The sequence below is a fragment of the Centroberyx gerrardi genome, chromosome 21 (assembly GCF_048128805.1).
Source record: "Centroberyx gerrardi isolate f3 chromosome 21, fCenGer3.hap1.cur.20231027, whole genome shotgun sequence".
Taxonomy (NCBI): Eukaryota; Metazoa; Chordata; class Actinopteri; order Beryciformes; family Berycidae; genus Centroberyx; species Centroberyx gerrardi.
Window position 1 is genome coordinate 9530165 of NC_136017.1, and position 22070 is coordinate 9552234.

Sequence of the window (22070 nt, forward strand, 5' to 3'; positions counted from 1 at the left end):
GGATGTGATCTGAACAACAGAAAAAGCAGGCGAAAAGCACGGAAAAACCATATCCACCCACTGAGAGTGAATGCCACTCGTTTGTGCAAAAGAACCAGAAATCCTGACACAAACCTGAGGGACTGCAGAGCGCTGAAATGCTAATCCTGACTCTTTTTCCTTTCCATTGTGATGATGATTATTAATCACCATGATGAGTCTCAATATTTTTGGATCACAGTTACTTTGTTGTACTTTTCGCATCTTATATCATCATCTTGACAATTCTCAAGAGGAGATGTTCTAAATGAAAGGAAATTAGAGTAAATGTTTCAATGTTGCTGAATTCTACAATTATTCACTGTGGAAACTAAAATTGTGATATAAGGGTCTACATGATGAATTATGATAAACTGCAGCCCTAGAATCATAACCACAAACCTTGCATTTCCTACTGAAGGTTAAGCGCTCTTCGGCTCAATCCACGACACGGACTGAAGGCGTTGCACTGAAAACGATGGTTTCTGTCTCAAGGTTTATTTATGTAATGTCAACTGACTCCTTAGTCATTGTACCAGCAACTGTGCACTTGTATGGCAGGGCCTGCCCAATCATATGTCTTATGTAATGTGAAAAGTATTCATACAGTCATCATACATGTGCTGCAGCGGTTCTTCTCAACCTAGAGGTTTTCAACAAAGAGATCATTCAAGTGAAAAGGAACAAATTCATTAATAACGCATTTTAGTTTGTGACCTTTGGGGAATGTTTTCTTTCTTGTTAGATGAGTAATATTTGCAGCCTCTGCTTGTTGAAATAATCAATGTGAAATTGTATGATAACAAAAAAAAAGGTTGCAAGTCTAATAGGTTGAGAACCGCTCGTGAAATATGACTAAATTACAGATAGCACAACTGTTCCCTCATGAAACCCAACTCATTGGCTATTTTATCAAGTAAGACTACAAAATGTTTCATTGGTTAAGCTGTTTATACACACAGCAAACACTTTTTGATCATTTTTAAAGATCCGATCTGACTGAGGCCTGCGGAGGTGTTCATGTAAGAGCAGTCTACTTGGAATAAGAGAGGATTAGTACTATTAACAGATTATTAGGCTGCACAGAAACATAAGACACTTTCACACATGGAATATGGAACTTTGCCGGATTAACTTTTCTGGCAAAGGGTGGCGGCTCCGGCTTGCTCACACAAACGACGGCTCCCCCAGAGAGCCTGGCAGAGAGGAAAACGGGGCCAGCTTTTTCTCTTGTTTCGTCGTGGCGATCATTCATTTTCCCCCCAAAAAAAATTTTGCTTCAAGCTTAGGATTTCGGTGCACTAATTATCCCCCGTGGGCTACGGAGGCTAGTTATTTAGTCATAATCTCATCTTTAACGTCTCCGACAGCTGCTGGACGGATTTTTTTTTCTTATGCCAAGATGCAGAGGAGCTTGCTTATTTTGGCACCGGTCCAGTCTGAAGACATTGTGGCCAACGACAAAACATTAAAAGTCGTTTTTGCTCGATCCATTACATGTAGTGGGTTTGTTCTCACATGTTGATACAAACCTATACAGAAATACTACATGCTCTTGATACGGCAGTTTGCCAGAGACAGGAATTTTACCTTCCTATGCCTGTTCACATGTGACCCCTGAACAGAAAAGGCCTGCAACGTGTATGGGGGTCAGCTTATTCCATCACTGACTCAGACTTCTGCTGTTCATGTCTACAAATCATAGATCAGACTGAAACAGAGCTTTTCATTAGTAATGATCTACAGAGAATACAGAAATACTGTCCATACACACACGCACACACACGCCAAGGATAACAAACATGCCTGAGCACATAAGCACCATTAGCCAGCAACTGGAGGTGAATCGGTGAGTTAAGGCTTTTATCCCTCAGCTGTCTTTAGTCAACGCACACACACACACACATATACACACGGGCGGCTCACGCACGCGCACAAACCTGCAATCACATTGGTGCCAAAAATCTGCACCAGCCAGCCCGCATCCCCTGCTCTCATTTCAACAACTCCTAAAGTGCACACACACACACGCACGCATACACACACACACACACACACACACACACACACACACACACACACAGGCGGATATGCATAGAGAGATCCATGCACTATCCGTGCAGGACAACCACCTCCCATTCTGTTCTGGCAAGTGGGACAGAAATGGGTCGATAGGCGATTTGGACCTTAGATGAACAACACATATAAACCTATAACCCGCCGTTTGCTCAGAAAAAACGAGGCCTGTCGTTATTTCCCAGCCGAAAATAGCCCAACGCAGCACATCAAAATCGCCGTGCACGGTGCACACACCTCCGCACACACACACACACAGAGGTCGTGCAAAAAAACAAAAAAAACCCACTGAGGAGCATTCAGACACGGGCTGCTTTGCTGGCACGGAGGTGATTGTGTTTGCACCTCCGAGTGTGTGTGTGCGTGTGTGCGTGTGTGTAAAGGAATGCAACATAGGGGGTTGCTCTATGCAATACATTACTGCTTGGTAGAGTCGTTTCTCTTTAGGAGGGCGAAAAAGAGCAAAACCTCAGCCAAGCCAACGCGCCACACGCACACACACACACACACACACACACACGCACGCACGCACACACATAAATAAACACAAATTCCTGTCGGGCCAAATTCAAACAGATAGAGACAAATAAACGAAGGCAACGCGTAGCTCCGTTTGCTGTGTGTTTGCTTAAGCATTCATTGCCCCCCTTTTTTTCCGAAAATGGCAGCAACAAAAGAGCAGATAGAAAGAGAAGAAAGAGAGGGCCGTGAAACAGAAAATGCACCGTCCGGGTATCCGGAGGGGACGGGGGGTCGGGGAGGCTCACTGGCCGCGCACCTCGCCTGGTTCCCCGGCAACAACCGCGGCCAACCACCGCTGTGGAGAAGGCGGCCGGTTGGGTATAATGGCTACCTAATAGCAGCGTTTTTTCTCCTTTTTTTCAGGGAAACTACGTCCTGTTCACCTCCTCTTGCTCTAGCCCTCTCTCCCTGCACTGCAAAAAATACATTATACCGACACTTCGTTTAGGTATACGTTTCAAAATTAGACCCCAAAATGTATTTGAGCACGCTAGGTGACATTCATTCGGGGTGTATTTAGGATGGACTTGCAAATGTGGGTTGTCAACAGCGCATAAGAAGGGAGAAAATGTATTTCACAATGTCCAAAAATATACATCGAATACATTTTTAGCCAATTTTTATACATTTGAAGCCTGTCTCTAACCATATTGTGAAGAATAGGTGGAATGTGTGGGTTTTTTGCAGTGTAAGGGGGGATCTCTGCCCCAGCTCACCCCCTCTCTGCTTGCCATGAAAACCCACAGCCGATGTGTTGTCTATGTGAATAGGTTTACTGCATCACGACCAGCACAATTACCATCACCATTATTTATCACCACCATTAACAATCACCAGCCAGCACTCACTTCCGAAGCTGTTCCCGCATCGCCGGCCGATCAGAGCCCTCCGAGTCCGGTGGAAGTGAACCGATTCCCGGGTAGAACTGAGGCGATAACCCGACCCCCTCCGCGGCCCGACCAAGCGTCCTCTACCGCCGGAGAAAACCGTCCGAGATTACCGTGTGTGTGTGTGCGTGTCGGTGTGTATGTCGGTGTGTGTGCGTGTGTGTTCCTCTCTGCAAGCAGCAGCAGTGGTTTGCAGAGGCTGGCTGGCCAGCGAGGCACCGCTGTCAAGCCGGCCAGCATAAAAGAAAGACCACTTCCGGGTGCTGTTTTAAAAATAAAAGCCTTGACGAACGTGTTCAGTGTTTTTGGAGTTACACAAACGGTGCAAGTAAAAATAAAGAATATATTCAAGGAATCTCTAGTAAAAGAAAATACAGTACCCAGCAAGAATTTGACTGGTTGCAAAGTGCACGGCGTGGCCAAGTCTATCTTATTGTACACAAAATTTTCACAATATATTAAAGCATGGTAAAAAACAAACATATACTTAGATAGATTTAAGCTGTGGGCTACTGATATTAGAAAGATAAGGTCCTGATTTAAAGACAGCTAGCAGCTATGGACGACTGCGGATGTTGCCTCTGCAGTACTTGAACTATTTTTCAATGTTGCTGCAGGCTGACATATCAACATCTGATCAACATCAACATGTTTGCTGAGTTGTTTAATTACCAGAATGTCATTTTCACAGTATATATCCCCAAGATGTCACAAATATAGGGCTGCCATGAATACACAAAAACTCAAACAACTTGGAAAGTCCATTTTAACCCCTATCTGTGACTAATAGTAAGTGATTCTAATGGATACAGTATAGGAACATGGGAACTCTAATGGCTATGCAAAATGTCATATATACATATCTGCCAAAAGCACACAAACACGCCACAGAACATGTACTGGGCAACTTGTAGGGGTTGTCAAACTTCACGCTTTTATTTTGAAGGCAAAATTGAAGGAAAATTGCACTAGTTCCGGTCTCTTCCTGCCTGTCTCTGTCGGGCTTGACGCAGCTCAGCTAGACGAGGCGGAGCTCCAGCTCTCTGCCTCTGCCTCCCTTCCCCCCATTCCTCTGTTTCTGAAAGCAAAGGAGCCTCGACACCATCCGAGGAGGTTTTTCACCTCCCTGACGAGAGAGAGAGAGAGAGAGAGAGAGAGAAAGAGAGAGAAAGAGGCTCTTTGCTTTTCAAGGCACACAGATTCCAGATTCAAGGCTATGGAGAGAGAGAGAGAGAGAGAGAGAAAGAAAGGGGCAGGGAGAGGGAGAGGGAGAAAGATAGGAAAAGGAGAGGGAGAGAGAGAAAGAGGGAAAAAGAAAGGGAGAGAGAGAGAGAGAAAGGGGCTTTTTGCTTTTCCAGGCACACAGGAGAGAAGAGAGGCTATGGAGAGACAGAAAGTGTGAGAGAGAGAGAGAGTGTGTGTGTGTGTGTGTGTGTGTGTGTGTGTGTGTGTGTGTGTGTGTGTGTGAGGGGGGGTTGCTCCTTGCTTTGAGGATCAGCATTCAAGGCTTCAGAAATGTAGGCTATGTTGCACCAGCGGAGAGAAAGCAGCCTGTAATTTACAGGCAAGTCTGAACTGTTATTTTATCCCACCTCAATAGTGTGTCATTACACCTGTGTGTGTAGTGTGTGTGTGTGTGTGTGTGTGTGTCAGAGAGAGAGAGACAATGAGAGAGGGACTGAGGGAGGAAGAGGACTGAGGGACGGATTCAACACATCAAACAGGTTCTGAGTCCTGTCTGGCTGATTTAAGCCCCTGGACGTCTCGCACCTGACTCTGCTTGTGTAGGAGGTTATGGATCAGACTGAGGGCTCCACCCACAGGGCCGCTCGCAGTGAGGCAAATCAAACACACCCTCGCAGGGAGACAGGGTGGACGTCGCAGGTTTGAGGAGGAAATCCTCAAACCTGGTCATGCACAAGCAGCAGTTTGTCGGCCATATGTTGGAGCTATGTGTCCCGAATGTGTGGGAGAGTGTGTGTTTGTATGCATAAGTGTGTGTGTGTGTGTGTGTGTGTTACAAGTGTGTGTAGGCTTCATCCAGTGTGGGTGTGCTGTATGAGTACGTTTGTGCAAACGTGAAATGTGGGTGTGATGTATTTGTATGTGTGTGTGTGTAGGCTGCACGCTGTGTGTGTGTGTGTAGTTGTGTGTCTTATAAGTATGTGTGTGTGTGCATGTGTGTGTGTATATGGTTGTGTGGTGTTGTGTGTGTTATAAGTGTGAAAGGCAGTATGAAGTGTGTGTGTGTGGAGGCTGCATATGCAGTGTGTGCAGTAGCGTGAGTGTGTGTGTATGTGTGTGTATTAAGTGTGTGTATGCTACATTCAGTGTGGGTGTGTTGTAATGTATGCATGTGTGTTTGTGTGTGTGTGTTTGTGTGTGTGTGTGTGTGTGTGAGAGAGAGAGAGAGAGAGAGAGAGACAGAGTGTGACACATCTGTGTAGGCTACAAGTAGCGTGTGCATGCATATGTGTGTATAGGCTCCATGAAGTGTGTGTGTGTGTGAATGTGTGTGTTTGTACACTACATGCAGTGTGTATTCATGTAGCTTCATTTGTAGGTGTGTGTGGGTATGTGTTGCTGTTTATGTGTGTTTGTTGTATGTGCATGCACATGTGTGTGGGCCGCATGCAGAGTGTGTATGTATTATATGTTTATATATGTGTGTGTGTGTAGGCTGAGATCTATTTTTATAGGCTACATGCTGTGTGTGAGGCTGTGTGTGTGTGTGTGTGTGTGTGTGTGTGTGTGTGTGTGTGTGTGGTCAGCTGTCACTCACAGGGTCTGGGTCATCAGGTCAGGTCCAGGTTTCTCTCTGCATGTGGAGAGGAAAATCTGTCACTTCTCTGTCCCTCCCTCCTCTCTCTCTCTCTCTCTCTCTCTTTCTCTCTGTCACACACACACTCTTTCTCACTCTCCTTTGCTCCTCTCTCTCTCTCTCTCTCTCTCTCTCTCTCTCTCACACACACACACTTCTCTTCTCCACTTTCTGTCCCTCTCAGACACACTTGCATGTAGATTCATTTGCATGCTTGCTGGCTCAGATGCACTTTATTCTTGCTCGGCCTTTCTTGCTCGCCCCTTAAATTACACACACTCTCTCTCTCTCTGTAGTACTTGAATGTGTTTACAGTTACTTCCATATCAAACTAGATGTGTAATTTAGTATGCAACACCATAGAAATCAATCACACATGCAGTGCCAGTGACACACATTCTCTCTCTCTCTCTCTCTCTCTCTCCTCTCTCTCTCTCTCTGCCATGTTAACTCAAACATACCAAGCTGCCAGATGCTGGTTACCAAGGCAATGCAATCTATGCGCTCTCCGATTGGAGGAGAAGCAGGAAGTGAGGCTGACCAATCACAGAGAAGGGGTCATTCTGTCCAATGAGATAGGGAGGTGAGGTGGCGGGCTAGCTCGTTAGCCACTTCAGCTCCAATAGGATTAGCCATGCTAGCACACATCATCATAGACATTACATTAAAGGAATAGTTCACCCCAAAATGAAAATTCAGTGATCAACTGTTCAACCCAATGTTAGTCACCACTCTATTGAAGTTTGTATGGAAACCAATCACATGGCAAGTTAGCCCCTGCAGTTTTATTTTAGCCTTCTTCCAGAGCCGTCTTACAGCTCCAGAAAAAGCATTAAAAAAAAGATTTCTCCAAACAGCTTGTGCAGCATAATCTAAGTGCTTTGTAACCAAATAATTCAATAGTTTGGAAGAAGGCTAAAATGAAATTGTGGGGAGTTTCGACTGACATGGGGGAAAGTAGTTCATGAATTTTCATTCTGGGGTGAACTATTCCTTTAACATTACAGAATGAATTTCAAAACCTCTCCATGTACAACCAATCCATGTAGGTCATTTTGAAAGTTTAAGAAAACTGTTAGCATTGCAGTTTAGAATGAGTGTGAGCGTAATCGTGGATGTGACATCGACTTCAGCTCCCTACATTGTGCTGATCATGTTACAGGGATACACTGACATTTGAAATGTTATTTTATTGATTTTCTGGCCAGACGTGTCGCACTGAAACCAAGAGTTGGGCAGCAGGGTGGCATAGTGAGCAGGGAGACCACCCTTCACCCGGAGAACCGGGTTCAAGCTCCCATGGTGGCAAAGCATCCGCCCTGCTGAAGTGTCCTTGAGCAAAACACGGAGTCTCTACCAGCTCCTGCCCTCTGAACTCCCCGTGGAGGAGGGGAGGCGAACAGAGCATTTCTCTATGGGGATCAATGAAGTGTCACATTATTACTGTCATTACTGTCACTGCATGTCACACAGCTACTAACCACAGGAAAAAACAAGCTCATGTTTTCAGGAGGCTAATGATACAGTACTAGAGAAATGTTTTCTTGTGGGTGGCAAACCTTTTTAAGTTCGTTAGTTTAGTTCCAACCAGGATCATTTAAACATACTGCTGCCCTGTTGTTCACTAACCATTATGGGTCTCAAACAAAAACTGGTCCAACCTTAGATCTGCTTTAATTCTGTAACATAGTGCAGGAATGATAGTTGAATGGGTGGATGGACAAAATGAGTAAATGGCAACAATGAATAGACAAACAGGTGAGTGAGTGAATGAATGAATGATTAGGTATTAGACAGCATTAGATAAGCAACACCAGGCAAGCCATCAGTCCAGGTTAGGGCTAAACAACGCAGTTAACTGACCTGTGCCAAACGGTATTAATCCAGTTTAAATGATTTAAAAAGAACACTGAGGAGAGTTGGGTCTAACTCAAGTTTTAAACCAGTATCTTACTTTACATTTTCACTTCTTAGCAGACAAACTTTTATAGGAGTTCATGAACGGTCAGCCGCTAACGCTGGCCACTCTGGGAACCCGTCATCATCACCGCCAGCGATCTATTTTTGTTCAGTAAACCTTGGCCAAAAAATCAGCCTTCTGCAAACGCAGCAAAGTAGACCGAGGAAATGTTATTTCATTCTGAGTCCAGGATCATTAATTTTAATTTCAGCTGTTTGTAGTGAATGCTGGCGGAGAAGTCCTGACTGCTGGTGGTGACGGCAGATCCCCAGAGCAGCTGATGTTGGAGGTCGACTGCTGCTGCTCTCCTAAGCCGGGTGATAAAAAATAAAAAATATTCCATAAAAGTGAAATATTCCTTCAGGAAATCTCTCCACGTTTTAGGCCTTTCAAGTGCATGATGAGCGAACACAAACACATCAACTGAACTTTTCAAACATTTTAAACCATTTCAAACATTTTTGGCTCAGGTTGAGTTTTTTTTGCTGGCAATGCAAAGCACTCTCTACTTTGTTAAAGGGCTAGTACACTCAAACTATAGAATGGCATTGCTTCCATGTAGGCTATGGACATCTTATCAGCCCATGAGCCGGTGTCTAACACTTGTCAGCCCGGACTAGCGCGAAATGACCCTCACTAGCCAGACTTTATATGGCGGACAATGGGAATGCTATGGAAGTGGCAGTGAAACAGACCTGCTGGACTGCTGCCGTAAAGGTCAGGGCTTCTGAAGCGTACTTACTTGATGTAGTAGGGCACATTGTTGGGGGAGATGCCCTGCTCGAAGGGGCTCTCCACAGATCCTGTTGAGACACAGAAACAAGGGTCACACACACTGTTTAAACTGTTTGCAGGCTATTAAACTCTGAACACTCAAATTTCATTGCAGGAACAACCTACAACATCCTGTAGATCTGACAAAAGCTACAGTTTTTTATCAGGTTTTATTGACTGATCAATTGACTGAGTGACGGTTTGACTGATATTATAGCAATAAAACCCGAGAGGGCGCTTCATACCTATTGCATCACTGTCATACCCATAGCCACGGGAATAAACATCCCTTAAGGTTTTATGGCTTTTATACAACAGTTACCAACACACATGTACTAACTGAAAAGTTTTCTTCAAAGTGATATACATAATCATAAAAAACAAGAAAGAGAAAACAAGAAATATTGCTAATTAGCTCCCTTATTATGCCCAGAAGAGCTGGCATACCAACCATTAAAGCACACTGCGCTTTATGGGAATTATCAGCACAGTTGGAATGCATGTTTGACCAATCAGATTGCTTGGCTGAAACTACACGCTGTATAAACTTTATTGTCCCCCAAGGGCAAAATTTGCTGCAGTTAAAAACAGAAAGATGCATCATGGGACAATTACCATAATACATATTGTATATTAACACAACAAAAAGATCTGCAAAATTTGTGCATTCTCACTCTTCTCAAATTATCGTCAACGCCATCGTCACGACCAACATCACAACAAACATCATAACCATCATCATCATCATCATCATCGTCATCATCATCATCATCATAAGTCCTTGTGTGTCTCTGATTGGTCCATTACCCAGCTGGAGGAGCCTAACAGTCCATGGAACATTTCTGTGCTTGTGAATGTCAGGGATCGTCCCACTCACTGACTCTCATTTCCCCTTGGACTTCATTTTCTCAATAATTTATTTTATTCCCCTTGTCATCTTATGCACCATGTTGCTGTCCTGCTGTTTTCCACCATCTTGTATTTTGTTGCCATTTAGAATCTCTCAACCTCTTCAGTTGTGTCTCTGCTTGTCATTGTGATTTTTCCGTTTGTTTTTTGTTTCTTTTCTTCTTTTCTTAGTTTTGAGATTTTAAGATATTCTCATAAGCCCCTTGTGGTTCTTGTTTTTTTTACTCATTTCTTAAGTGTTTTTTTTATCTGTGGTCCTTTTATCACCTCATTTCTGTTTTATAACTCTGCAGATGAATTAAACTAAACTAAACTAAACTAAACTAAACCTATAGTCCCATTTTCCATTTGTACATCAAAAAGTGTGCTGTCTGTGGCCCAGTGTCCTCTATGTACCTCTTTTTTTTTTTAGCAAGTAGCGCAAAATCAATACTGAGGGGAAGTGCTGGTTGTGACTAATGTGATGGGGCTGTGCAATTATGGTTAAGATGATAATTCTGATTATTTACTACATATTGTGATCTTGATTATTAACTACAATTATTAGTCAGGATGATTTGAGGAACAAAATTATTTAAATTATTGAAATATGTCAAAGTGTAAGCTGTAAAGCCATGTTCAGCTCTCAACGCCGTTGGAAATAGGCGGCAAGATGTTTTTTTTTTTATTGGAAATAACAAGAAAAAGAAGCCAGCACTATGAGGAGGGGTTACAGGTGGAAACGCATCCTTACAGGAAAAATCTGGAAATATCCCAACTTGCTTACGCTTGGCCAGTTATCCACAGGAATCAGGAAAATACACCAAAAAACAAAATGGGCCCAGAAATGCAAAGTACATCACCAATAGCTGTTTTTATCAATATTGGGTTAAGTGTTGAGGTCATATTGGAATTCAGTGATAAAATAACAAAAAACAAGTTGGACAAACAGATCAATAGGCCAGCATAGGCAGACAAATGAGTCATGCTGCCTTTACACACACACACACACACACACACACACACACACACAGGGTCTTATCACTTACTGAGAGTCACTTAGTAACCTGTTGACAGTCAAGTGGTGTGTGTATCTTTCTCTTACACACACACACACACAAGCACATCACTTATTGAGTGTCATTGAGTGAACTGCTGTCACGAGGAGTGTGTATGTGTGTGTCTCTCATTCTCTGTCTCACACACACACAGATATGCACATACACACACACAAATTATGCACGTCTCTTCCTGTCACACACACACAACCACTTCTCACGTCTTGAGTATCTTGTGAGCTGTCAACAGTCACGTTGTGTGTGTGTGTGTGTGTGTGTGTATTTGTGTGTGTGTGTGTGCGACTCACCATGCAGAAGGCCAAAGTCCCTGTGAGCGTCGGTCAGTTGCTTCAGATGATCTTTGACGGAGATCTGACAGAGAGACGGAGAGAAATGCATTTAACAGAGACAGAAGGAAAGATAGATGCAAAGAAAGACAGGAGAGAAAGCGATGGAAAATAGGTAGAAACAGATAGAAAGAGCGATAGACAGAGAGACAAACAGACAATTATACATGCTCAGTGCAATAAGTTGCTTTACAATGTGATGACGCAAATACAGTGGGGGATGATCGTGTGTGTGTGTGTGTGTGTGTTTGCATGAGCATCTATGAAAGGCAATACATGATGCACTGTGGCAGAGGAAGAGAGAGCAACAGATACACAGAGAGAGGAAGGGAGGGGAATAGAGACAGAGACAAGTGTGAAAGGGATAATTGAATTCGTAGTGGATGAATGAGAGAGGATGGCGTCTCCTACGAGTCTCCTTCAAGTTTGAATGTTTTCTATCTGGAGAGAATTGTGAACATTGTGCCAAATCAGCAAGGCTCAGAGAGGCGGGGCTAAACAGGAAAAATAGACAGAAAGCATCTATTTTGTATTTTCGTTTGTTATATTATGTCAGCTACACCGACTAACATATCACCCCTTACCTCCAATTTTGGTGATTTTCATGTTTCAACTTCAAATGAAGGCTTACATTCTCTATCAGTTGAGAAAATTTGGCAGCTGTTGACCTACAAAACCCGTTCAAAGCACACTGGATAAACTCTGAAATGCATGAAAAAACAAGGCTGTTTTTCATAGTTCCTGAAAAGATATTTGGCTGTCTCCTTCATCTGCAAAAAGTAGGAAGTAATAACTTTGCAATAGTTATGTTTCCAATTTCGAGCAAACATTTGAAAGGCCACAAAAATAAAGTGTGTATTCAGTGCGTCTCCATCAGCTGGGCGGCAGCGAAAGAATAGGCTTCCTGAATGCAAAACGTAGCAACCCCAGAAAACACATCCACTCGAAAATGGAAAGAGACTGATTAGTTTTGGGCAAGATGTTATTCTTCTTTTGTGTCAGCCGGCGCTGGCCCCGTCTTATGCAGTCCGGAGACGAAAAATGAAGAAATACACTCGGCGGTATTCTAATGCACCGACTGTGGCCGCACAACCACAAAGGACGCCTTGAGAATAGGAGCGGCAGCGTGTACGACACTTCTGCGAGGTCGAGCCGGACACATATTTTACCGCAGACATGTCAGAACATCTGAAGCTACTTTTAAACTGTCGTGCAGCGAGATTGAACCAAGCCTACAGTCATTATTTATTAGACAAAAGTGTTTCCATCGCAAAAAAACCTTTCTGGGTCAAGTGAGACGACAAACTGCTTGGCGATATTGAGGAAATTTTTTATCACAACTTGCCGCTTACATTCAGGCTTTCTAATTTGATGCATCACAGTTGGCATAAAACTACTTGGATGGAAACCCAGCTGATGCTAGCAGGCATGAAGAGAGTCTGGTACCGACACTTGCGCCCTGCAGCCCCCCGGAGGAGCCGCTGCGTAGCTATAACTACTAATGCTCCCTGACACTGCGTTCAATGATCTAATGTTCCCAGGCAACAACCGCGGCTCCGGTCGGCATGCGGGGATTTGGGAGACGTCGATTAGCAGCAGATTTTAGTTCCAAGAAGTAAAAAGTGAATCACTGGAAGTTTAAAGTAGCTGCGGGCGTCTCAACTTCCTTTATTAGAAGTCTTTGGCCTGAATGACTGGGGTGAGTTATTATCCAGTCTGAGAGGACCGGCTGATTAACCGCCCAGTCTTTCATCCGCAACGCAGTGAGGACGCTACTGACGACTACTGTGTGTGTGTGTGTGTGTGACTCATGGTATGAGATGAAGAATACATGACGATGGAGATGTGAGAGCGATGACCAATCCTTTCTCGACGATTCATTTTTTGGGCTTTTTTTTTTTTTTTGCTCCGATGTGACATGAAGCCAAATGCTGAAATTACCTTTGAGTCCACCTCACCCACTCCGTTTCTGCCTGAGTTGTTTTTCCCCGTATCCACGGTAACCTAATTAGAGTCGCACAAACGAGAGGAGCGGGATTGTTGAGGAGGTATTTGGCGTAATTACCCAGAGTGCACTGTGTCCAATCAGCTTCGACCTTTTTGGCACAAAAGAGCACTCTGAACTGCCTAAAGTGACCCGCATGTGTAGGTATGGCTGTCACACACACATGCACACACACACACACACACACAGAGGTCCATACTCTCTCAGTCACACACAAAGATGTGCTGTCTCTCTCTCTCTCTCTCTCTCGCACACACACACACACACACAGAGACACACAATACAGAACCACAAACACAAATGCAAGCACACACCTACAAATGGATGCACACACACACACACACACACACACACACACACTACTCGCTACCCTACATTAAAAAGTGGTGCCAAAACTCCCGGGCAAACGTGCCGTTTCCAATGAACCACCTGCATTTTAAATGGAAATTGACTTTTCGAAAACCGCCAACTCAATCCTGTTTGGGTCCAAATGAAATACTGAACACTCTTCTGAAAAAGGACAATTTCATATCCTGTATAGTCCTGCTGTGAGTGAACATGAGTCCCAACCCTTAACAGGGACCAAAATGTAAACATCTTTCTTTAACTATAAATTACATCTGCCACTGCGTCCCACGTGTACCAAATGTACCATGACACCGGGTCCAAGAGAAACCACTGAGATTAACCACTGGAATATCAAAAACACATATGTCTCCACGTCTATATCTACAGGGAAGTCAGCTTTTTCTCAAGTTATGAAAATATTACTTTTTGATTTTATTAGATAAGCACTGAAATAAATATCATGTCCATCTGTGCCACCAAACTGAGTTTTATATTTTATGTTCTGTTAGATTTATACATTTCTATCTATCTATCTATCTCTGCACATCAACTAGACTGATTTTCTCACTTTCAATATCAGACAAAGACGTGTGTGCGTGTGCATGTGTGTGTGTGTGTGTGTGTGTGTGTGTGTGTGTGTGTGTGTGTTGGTGTGTGTGAGTGAGTGTAAGCATCTGGTCAGGTGCTGACTTCAGAGAGACCAGCCGTCTGGTCCCGTCACCGTGGTGTCACCATGGCGCCCGTCTCCACCCAGGCAGCCTCGGCATCAGTTGGTCTCCCTGGCAGCTGATTGGCTCTATCTGTCACCCCTGGTAACCATCACTGTCTGACTTCCAGCATGGCTGCCACAGTGCTTATTGAGATTGATAGAAGCACACCCTGCGCTCTCTCTGATCACCGACACATGGTATGTGTGAGTGTGTGTGTGAAGTGTGTGTGTGCTTTTTGTTCTTTCAGCAGCTTTTCCATCAAGTAGTTCATACACACACACACACACACACACGCACACACACACTCTCTCTTACTTGATGTCTTGCTTGTAAGGCATTATAAGGCATCATAAGCACTTTATGAACACATTATAAAAGCTCTGTAATCATTATAATCAGATAATACTGAAAATACTATAAAAAAGAAAATGTTAAAAAACTATTGGTTGTACACTTTCTGGGGCGACTGTATAGCTAATGGCCGACACATAACAGTCATACTAGATTCATATGATTACAATGTAAGGATAGTGTAAATACATTTATAATACCATTATAATGTGCCTCTTAGGTCTCTGCTTGCAGCCTCTTGAAGCCACAAGTCTACAAATCAACATTTGAGATGCATAAGAAAGCACCTGTGAGGTTGCAATGGCAGATGTGAGAACTTGTAATCACTAAGTTGTACTATATTCAATAAAAAATAATACATGTAAGCAAGCTGCTATATCATTCATTCACATACTGACTGAACACGGGTGTGTGAATATTTTCTGTGAGTGTAAATTCCATCATGCAAGCTCTCGGGTGTTTTGCCACAAAAATACCATCAAAATTTACATCCATCCAAACTCTGCTCACAGGAGTTGGACAAAGGCAACAGCCGTCATACAGACATCAGAGGATTTGTCTGTTCACTGCTGCTGCTCGCAATATGTGTTCTACTATATGAGCTGGTGATAATGTTGTGACAGTTTTTATGATCGCTAGGTGGCGACCGAACACCACGCCCAGCCACAGGGTCCGGAGTCAGAGACTGGAGGCCGGTGACTTGGACTTGAGCCTTGACTTTAGTTTGCGATATGACAATTTGAATTTAATACATTTTCTAAGTGTTTCTATCTATCTAATGAGATTTTTGATGTGTGTGTCCTTCTGTGTTGATACATACTGTATGTGGGTTCATCTGTATATGTGCACACGCATATGTTTATGTATCTGCAGAGATGTGTCTGTGTGTCCATACCTGTAAAACTGTGTGTGTGTGTGTGTGTGTGTGTGTGTACCTGCAGCAGCCTCCAGCGCGTGTTGAGGTCTTCGATGCGTTCCAGGTTGCTAGGTGACAGCTGGATGTCGGGCGGGCCGAAAGTGGATGCCAATTGGTTCATGTGAGTTACATCATCTTTGATCGGAGCAATCTCATCCTGGAACTCCTGCAACACACACACACACACACACACACACACACACAAATAAATGGTATTTCTGCTTTGTTATATTGTACAGAGTGGAGAGAGGACAGATGGGAAAGAACGACTGGCAGTTTGCTAGTAGCCCTTGGTTCAGTGTCGTAACCATTTCATTTATTACAGCTAGAAAGAATACAGTTCCCCCATGGAACTGTATGGAAAACCCAGACACATGAAAGCAGGATACCAGTGTAACACTAACGGATAATAGATGCAGGATAAGGTATTTCTACCATTTCTACCACTTTATTACATGACTTTAAAGGTGCAATGTGTAGAATTTTAATGTCAACAAATCATTTTAACATTCATTTTGAGATGTTAGTTCCATAATCATAAACAAACAAGAGCATCACTGAGAAGACTGGCAGCCTCTACTGACTTCTGCACTACATTTCACACTGTGTGCCCCCGGGGCGGATATCAGGTGAAATCTGCTGGATTGCTTTACGGCACAAAACAGGAAGACGGCGCTGTTCTTCCAGTGCAAATGAAGCTAAAGCTTTCGGAGTTTCTGTCAATGGCAGATGGTGGAACGAGGAAAAGGCAGACGGAAAAATCACTGTTCAACATGTTCATCCTCCTCAGTAAAACAAAAGAAAAACAAATGCATGTGGAGTGACAGGATGTAATGGGGTTTATGGGAAATGTGGTCTTAATTTTGAGAAACACTAGCACTAACAACACTACTGACATGAAACAGAGGCTACCAGTTATCTCAGCCATGGTCTCATTTGTTTACGGTAATTATACCACGGTATCACAACTAATTTTCCGATGATATATGGATGTTTAATAATGCCACAGCGAGCATCACCAGGTCTGACCTTGACTCTGTCGATGTGCTCCGGCAGCGAGTCGATCAGCAGGTCTCCCACGGGTTCCCACGCCTCCTTCACCATCTCCGCCTGCCTCAGCTGTCCGTCCAGCAGGTCCTCCGCCTCCTGCAGCTCCATCAGCCGGTCCAGAGCCAGCTCCAGCCTCCTCTGCCAGTCGGCCGAGTCGCCGTTGAGCCGGTCCCACCCGGTCGCGACGTCCTCGGCCTCCTTGCGCAGGACCCGCCCCACGTTCTGGGCGCGCTCGTCCGGGCTGATATCTGGGGATTTACAGAGAGGAGGGTATTTCTTTTTCTTAATTCTTGGAAAAACGAAAACTTTGGAGGAATGGCTTTAAGAGGACAGGAAAAACAAAATGCAACTTTATTATTATTATCAGTAGTAGCCATAGTAGTAGTAGATTGCTTTTCCCAGTCCTTATAACCACACCCTCACAGTCTGTTGCCCACAATCTACAAATCTAAAAATCCATATCCCCATGCCCGTTGTCTAATATTTCACCACACACATATTATTTCAACAATGCCTTTGGGCAATTGTCACAAGGGTACAATTCATTCAAAACAGATAAAACAGATATAATTCATCTTATTTCAAGTGTCTCAGCTGTACTCTCTTCCCCAGCTCAGCCACTGCTTATTCTTTCTGCAGTGATAAAAATTAAGAATCTTAGTAGCAAAAACGCAGCTTTGTAGAGATAAATGTAGGTGAATTGAATAACTTTAATCCCACTTAAAACCTCGATATGAGAATAGGTCTCCCACTGAGGCGAAGCTCTCGTTAGATGAGTGAAATATCATTGCTTAGAGGAAGAAATGGTCCTGCAGTCCCATTTCTGCTGTGTAACTACCGTGTTGTCAGTCTGACGAACAACATTTCTTTGGGAAAAACTCACTGAGAGAGTGACGGATGGCATTTTCAACATTGTTAAAGGCCGGTTCACATGCCTAACCCTCTTTTGCGCGCTCAAATCCATTCATTTCAATGGTGGTGCGCGGCAGACGCACGCAAACGCGAGGCCGATGCGGTCGCGGCGCGCATGCGTTGCGACGCGCCTTTTTTTTCGACCGCGACCATGGTGCACTGAGATAAAAACATCTCAACTTTTTGGAATGCCGCAAGCGCACCGCATGTCACTAAGCGAAAGAGAGAGGGATGTATTCATGGCGAGATCTTTCTGCTCCACATGTAGATCAAGAAATAAAGCTACTACGACAGTTTTACTGCGATGGTAATCCATTATTTCAGATAACTACTAACAAACGTGTGAAGTTGTTGTCTTTGGTTGCTTGGCAACGCCAGGCGCACCTGTAGTGCAACCGTCCGAGCGCACTTGATAAACGCTCAGTGTTCACTGTCCACTCAGCGCGCCTCGCGTTTTCCAAGCATCAGCGCTGCATGTGAACCGGCCCTTGTGCTGCAAGTTTTAAGCCGCTACAGCATCTTTCCGTGTCTTGTCTTATTTTTTCATTCCGTTGATTGCTTTGAAGTCCTGCTGTGGTGTATTTTGTTGGAAGTGTTTACCTGCGCACAGCACCAGCCCAACTCTGCCGTGATTTGATGTGGCAATTTGACTTTCAATGGAAGCTGGCTCGCTCTCTTTAAGCAACCAAATGCACATAGCTGCGACAATGAAGATTCGCTCCTGAGAGATTGTCTCTCTTATATGTCAAACCACTCAAGTTGTTTGTGAGAGACAGGTTTTTTATTTTTTAAGCAGTATTAACAGAATCTAAACCATGCAAAATGTCATACTGTCAAAAGCACTGTGTCAGTTCTGCTTTTAAGTACTTAGACATCCCAAATTACTGTCAATTCCAAGGTCAAATCGCTGAGACAGAATGACTTACTGAGAGGAAATAAGTGCTTGTTTCCCTCAGTGCAGGTTTTGAAGTCAACAGTGATTAACTGCTGGAGTTCACCCTTTCTCTCTGTCTCTCTGTGTGTGTGTGTGTGTGCGTATGTGAGAGAGAGAGTTGACAGCAGTAAACCTGTGGAGTTCAATGGGTTTAATAGGCTGCAGCTAAAGTTCAGCTGTTTTCTACAGACCGGGTGACCAGGCTGTTGCCATGGTGCAGAGGCCGCTGCGGAAAAGTCTGTATATGTGCATGTGCATGTGTGTGCGTGTGTGTGTGTGTGTGTGTGTGTGTGTGTGTGTGTGTGTGTGTTAACATCCACATATGCGCGTTACCAGGCTGTTACTAGGGTCCAGAGTTCACTATGTGACTGAGAGTAGAGAGAAAAGGAGCTGTAAGTCTAGACTGGAGACAAGTCTGTTTTAATTACCTCTCACTTAACACTCGCTTCATATTTTCCCTTCATGCACAGCTTTAGGTTTCAGGACTGATCATGAAGCCGCTCCAGAAGAAAATGCCACTAATGCATGAGGCATTTCCCGTATTTACAATCAAGTTCCTGCATTGAAATGTCAGGTGCACGGTGTGTTGAAAACGCCACATTCTTTTTTTGGGAATGTATCTCAGTTATAATTGAGTTCACACAATAATAACCTAATCTAAAAAACCCCAACGAAAAAAAAAGTGCTTACTCTCATCGATGATGGTTTTTAATTCGCAATCCACCCAGCATGCAAAACATCAAAGCAAGTCATTCCCTAAGTGTTGAAGGGGGGACGATCTTAAGCATATTTCAACCTCGTAAGAAAAATGAAGGATAGCTTACATGCAACATTGTCTCCAGTTCCTGAAATTAATCTTTTTGGAGGGTCTGCATGTGTGTGTGTGTGTGTGTGTGTGTGTGTGTGTGTGTTACCTCTCTGGTCAGGTGATGGTGTGTCTCTGGGTAGTTCGGACAGAAAGACTCTGACGTCGTCCAGCGCCCTGTTCACCACCGGCTCCTTAGCCCTCAGCTCCCTCCTGAAGCCCTGTGACATACACACACACACACACACACACACACACACACACACACACACACACACACACACACACAACTAGTTGAAATGTACATGTTTTACCTTCCTAGACACAGCCTCAAAAGTGGGCACATCCCTTGTAAGATGAGAGAAATCAAGTGCTTCTAATGTTTTTTCCTGCTGCAACAAAGGCAAACAACAGTCAATGAGAGAATAATATTTAAATGACATTTCAGAAAGGTCGTGGGTGGTGGAAAGGTTCCATATATTCTGTGTAATTCAATGAGTGGAGCAAGGCACTAACACCGCCAGGGTTACAGTAGGAGTTCAAGTCCCTGTGTGGCTCGCTGGCCACTCGTATTAAAAATCATCTGCACTAAAGCACTTTGGATAAAAGCCTCCATCAAATGTCATATTATGAAATCCCACCAGGAAATTGCAATCGGAATAACAAATGCAAATTCAACACCTGTAACATTTGCGAGACACTTGCAATTTTGCAAAATTGACAAATTTTTTTCTGCATGAAAAATCAACACAGCACTTGTAATTTTGGTCAATCATCGCACTTTTTCGCATATAGTAGTGCAATCAAATTATACAGCATCACACTTTGGTCTTCTTATACTACAAACGACAATTCTGCAGTGGAGCTTTAGAGCGGGAAGAAATGGAGGATTCACGATGAATCGGGTGAAAACCTCATATCGTTCACATTGTTTTAGGATTGACCAACAAACATTTTTGAGTTTATCCAATAGGTTTTGAAAGGGTTTCATAAGCCCAAGGATGGTAGAATTTTGCCAACCCACAGAAGACCATGTCATTTTTCTATTGAAGCCACAACATTCAATTCACCAAAATTGGGGGTTGTGAGGTTTTCACAGCAATATGTGAGTTGTATTCACCCCTAAAGGTGGAAAAGGTTGAGTGCACTTTGTTTTTCAAACATACATTTTTTTAAAATGAAACTGCACAGTTTTATAATCATGGAACATCAAAATAGACTGATTTAATTTGGTGTTCATTTTTCTGATCAAAAAATAAAAAGGAAGTATTTCCAGTAGTTTCTGTGATAGTTATGATCACAGGAGGTCATTACATAGGACTATGTCTTAATAAGACATCATAATAATATTTTTGGTGTCTCTTTAGTGTCACTTGAGTACTGTTTTTCCTCCACTTGCAATTTTTATGAAGTTCCATCATTTTTGAATAAAACTGTCGCAAAATCAAAATCAAGCATTTTTGGTCGCAATAATCACAGCTGAGTACTTTATGTTACATGTGGTGGTAAGATTTTGTCCAGTTTACAGTCTCCTATTTTGTGAGTATCTCTGTGTATGTGTGTGTGTGTGTGTGTGTGTGTGTGTGTGTGTGTGTGTGTGGTCTCCCACCCTGTGTGTGTCCAGCTGTGTCTGCACGACGGGGACGTCGCCCCCTACAGGCGGCTCCTGCTCCAGCTGCAGACTTTTAACTCTCAGCCAGTTCAGGAGCTCCTGGAGGGACATGTGGAGCCTCTTCCAGGGGGCCGTCTCTGAGTCCAGGTGGGCCCTAGACACACACACACACACACACACACACACACACACACATAACAAATTGGAAAATACATTCTGGTGTGTTCCTGTAAAGTGAGCCATTTGAAAACTTTCCAGATTTTTCGACTTTCCCAGAGAATTGATCAAATCCCCTTACTTCCCCTACTCCCCCCCGTCTTCTCTTCTCTTTTCCTCTCCTCCACTCACCTCATGCTGATGGTCTTGTTGCGCAGGTCGTTCCAGCGCTGGCCCATGTTGTCCAGGCGTCGCTGCAGCAGGGCGGCGTCCTCTGAGTCGCCCAGCGAGCCCAGGATCCTCTGGCCGTTCTCATCCAGGGAGTGGTACAGCTCCGTGTGGCCGTCAATCTCCGCCTGGAGGTCCTGGATACACACACACACACACACACACACACACAGATACAGCACACAGGCACACACACAGGGAGATGTGGAGGCGCACAGACAGGCAGATACACAGATGCACACACATACAGATAGTCGCACACAGAGGCAGGTAGGCATAGACACACACACATTTACACGCACGCACACACACACACAGTGAGAGACGGAGAGAAAAAGCAAGAGGAGTAAATTACCGACAGCGTCCTATTGGAGCATTCACTTCTCTTGGTAATAGCAGCCATTTTCCAGGAATTCACATTTTTTACTGCACGGCTGGAGTGTTCGGTAATGGGATCAGGATTTGAGAGCGATTTACTCTCTAAACACAGCAACCGCTACTTTAGTTCAGTCCACGGAGGTTAATGCATTGAGGATGGCACATTTTCTCGCGCTGAAATGTGAAAGCGTTTTATTCCACCTGGACTTTACCTTGAGACACGCACAGCGGCAGCCGCTGTGTAAGTGCCCCTCCGTGCATTTATCCTGTCGACAATCTTTCATCGAGCTTCTTGAGCTCGCCTGATTGGACAG

General features: G+C 43.9%; 1 protein-coding gene across 5 annotated transcripts in view; it reads right to left on the reverse strand.

The window, feature by feature from the left end:
* The window catches only part of dmd (dystrophin), a 179249-nt gene that overhangs the window by 34263 nt on the left and 122916 nt on the right, over positions 1 to 22070 (reverse strand). For 2 of the 5 annotated variants that reach the window (XM_078291033.1, XM_078291035.1), the window contains 9 exons: positions 21343 to 21515; positions 20992 to 21148; positions 19492 to 19603; positions 16711 to 16979; positions 15701 to 15847; positions 13293 to 13355; positions 11313 to 11376; positions 9027 to 9087; positions 6286 to 6321 (listed from right to left, as the gene is read on the reverse strand). In XM_078291033.1, the coding sequence (XP_078147159.1) occupies positions 6286 to 6321; positions 9027 to 9087; positions 11313 to 11376; positions 13293 to 13355; positions 15701 to 15847; positions 16711 to 16979; positions 19492 to 19603; positions 20992 to 21148; positions 21343 to 21515 (1082 nt within the window). Of the gene's footprint in view, positions 1 to 3464; positions 3649 to 6285; positions 6322 to 9026; positions 9088 to 11312; positions 11377 to 13292; positions 13356 to 15700; positions 15848 to 16710; positions 16980 to 19491; positions 19604 to 20991; positions 21149 to 21342; positions 21516 to 22070 lie in introns of those variants that run through there. The other 3 variants (XM_078291034.1, XM_078291037.1, XM_078291036.1) reach the window with 3 other exon arrangements.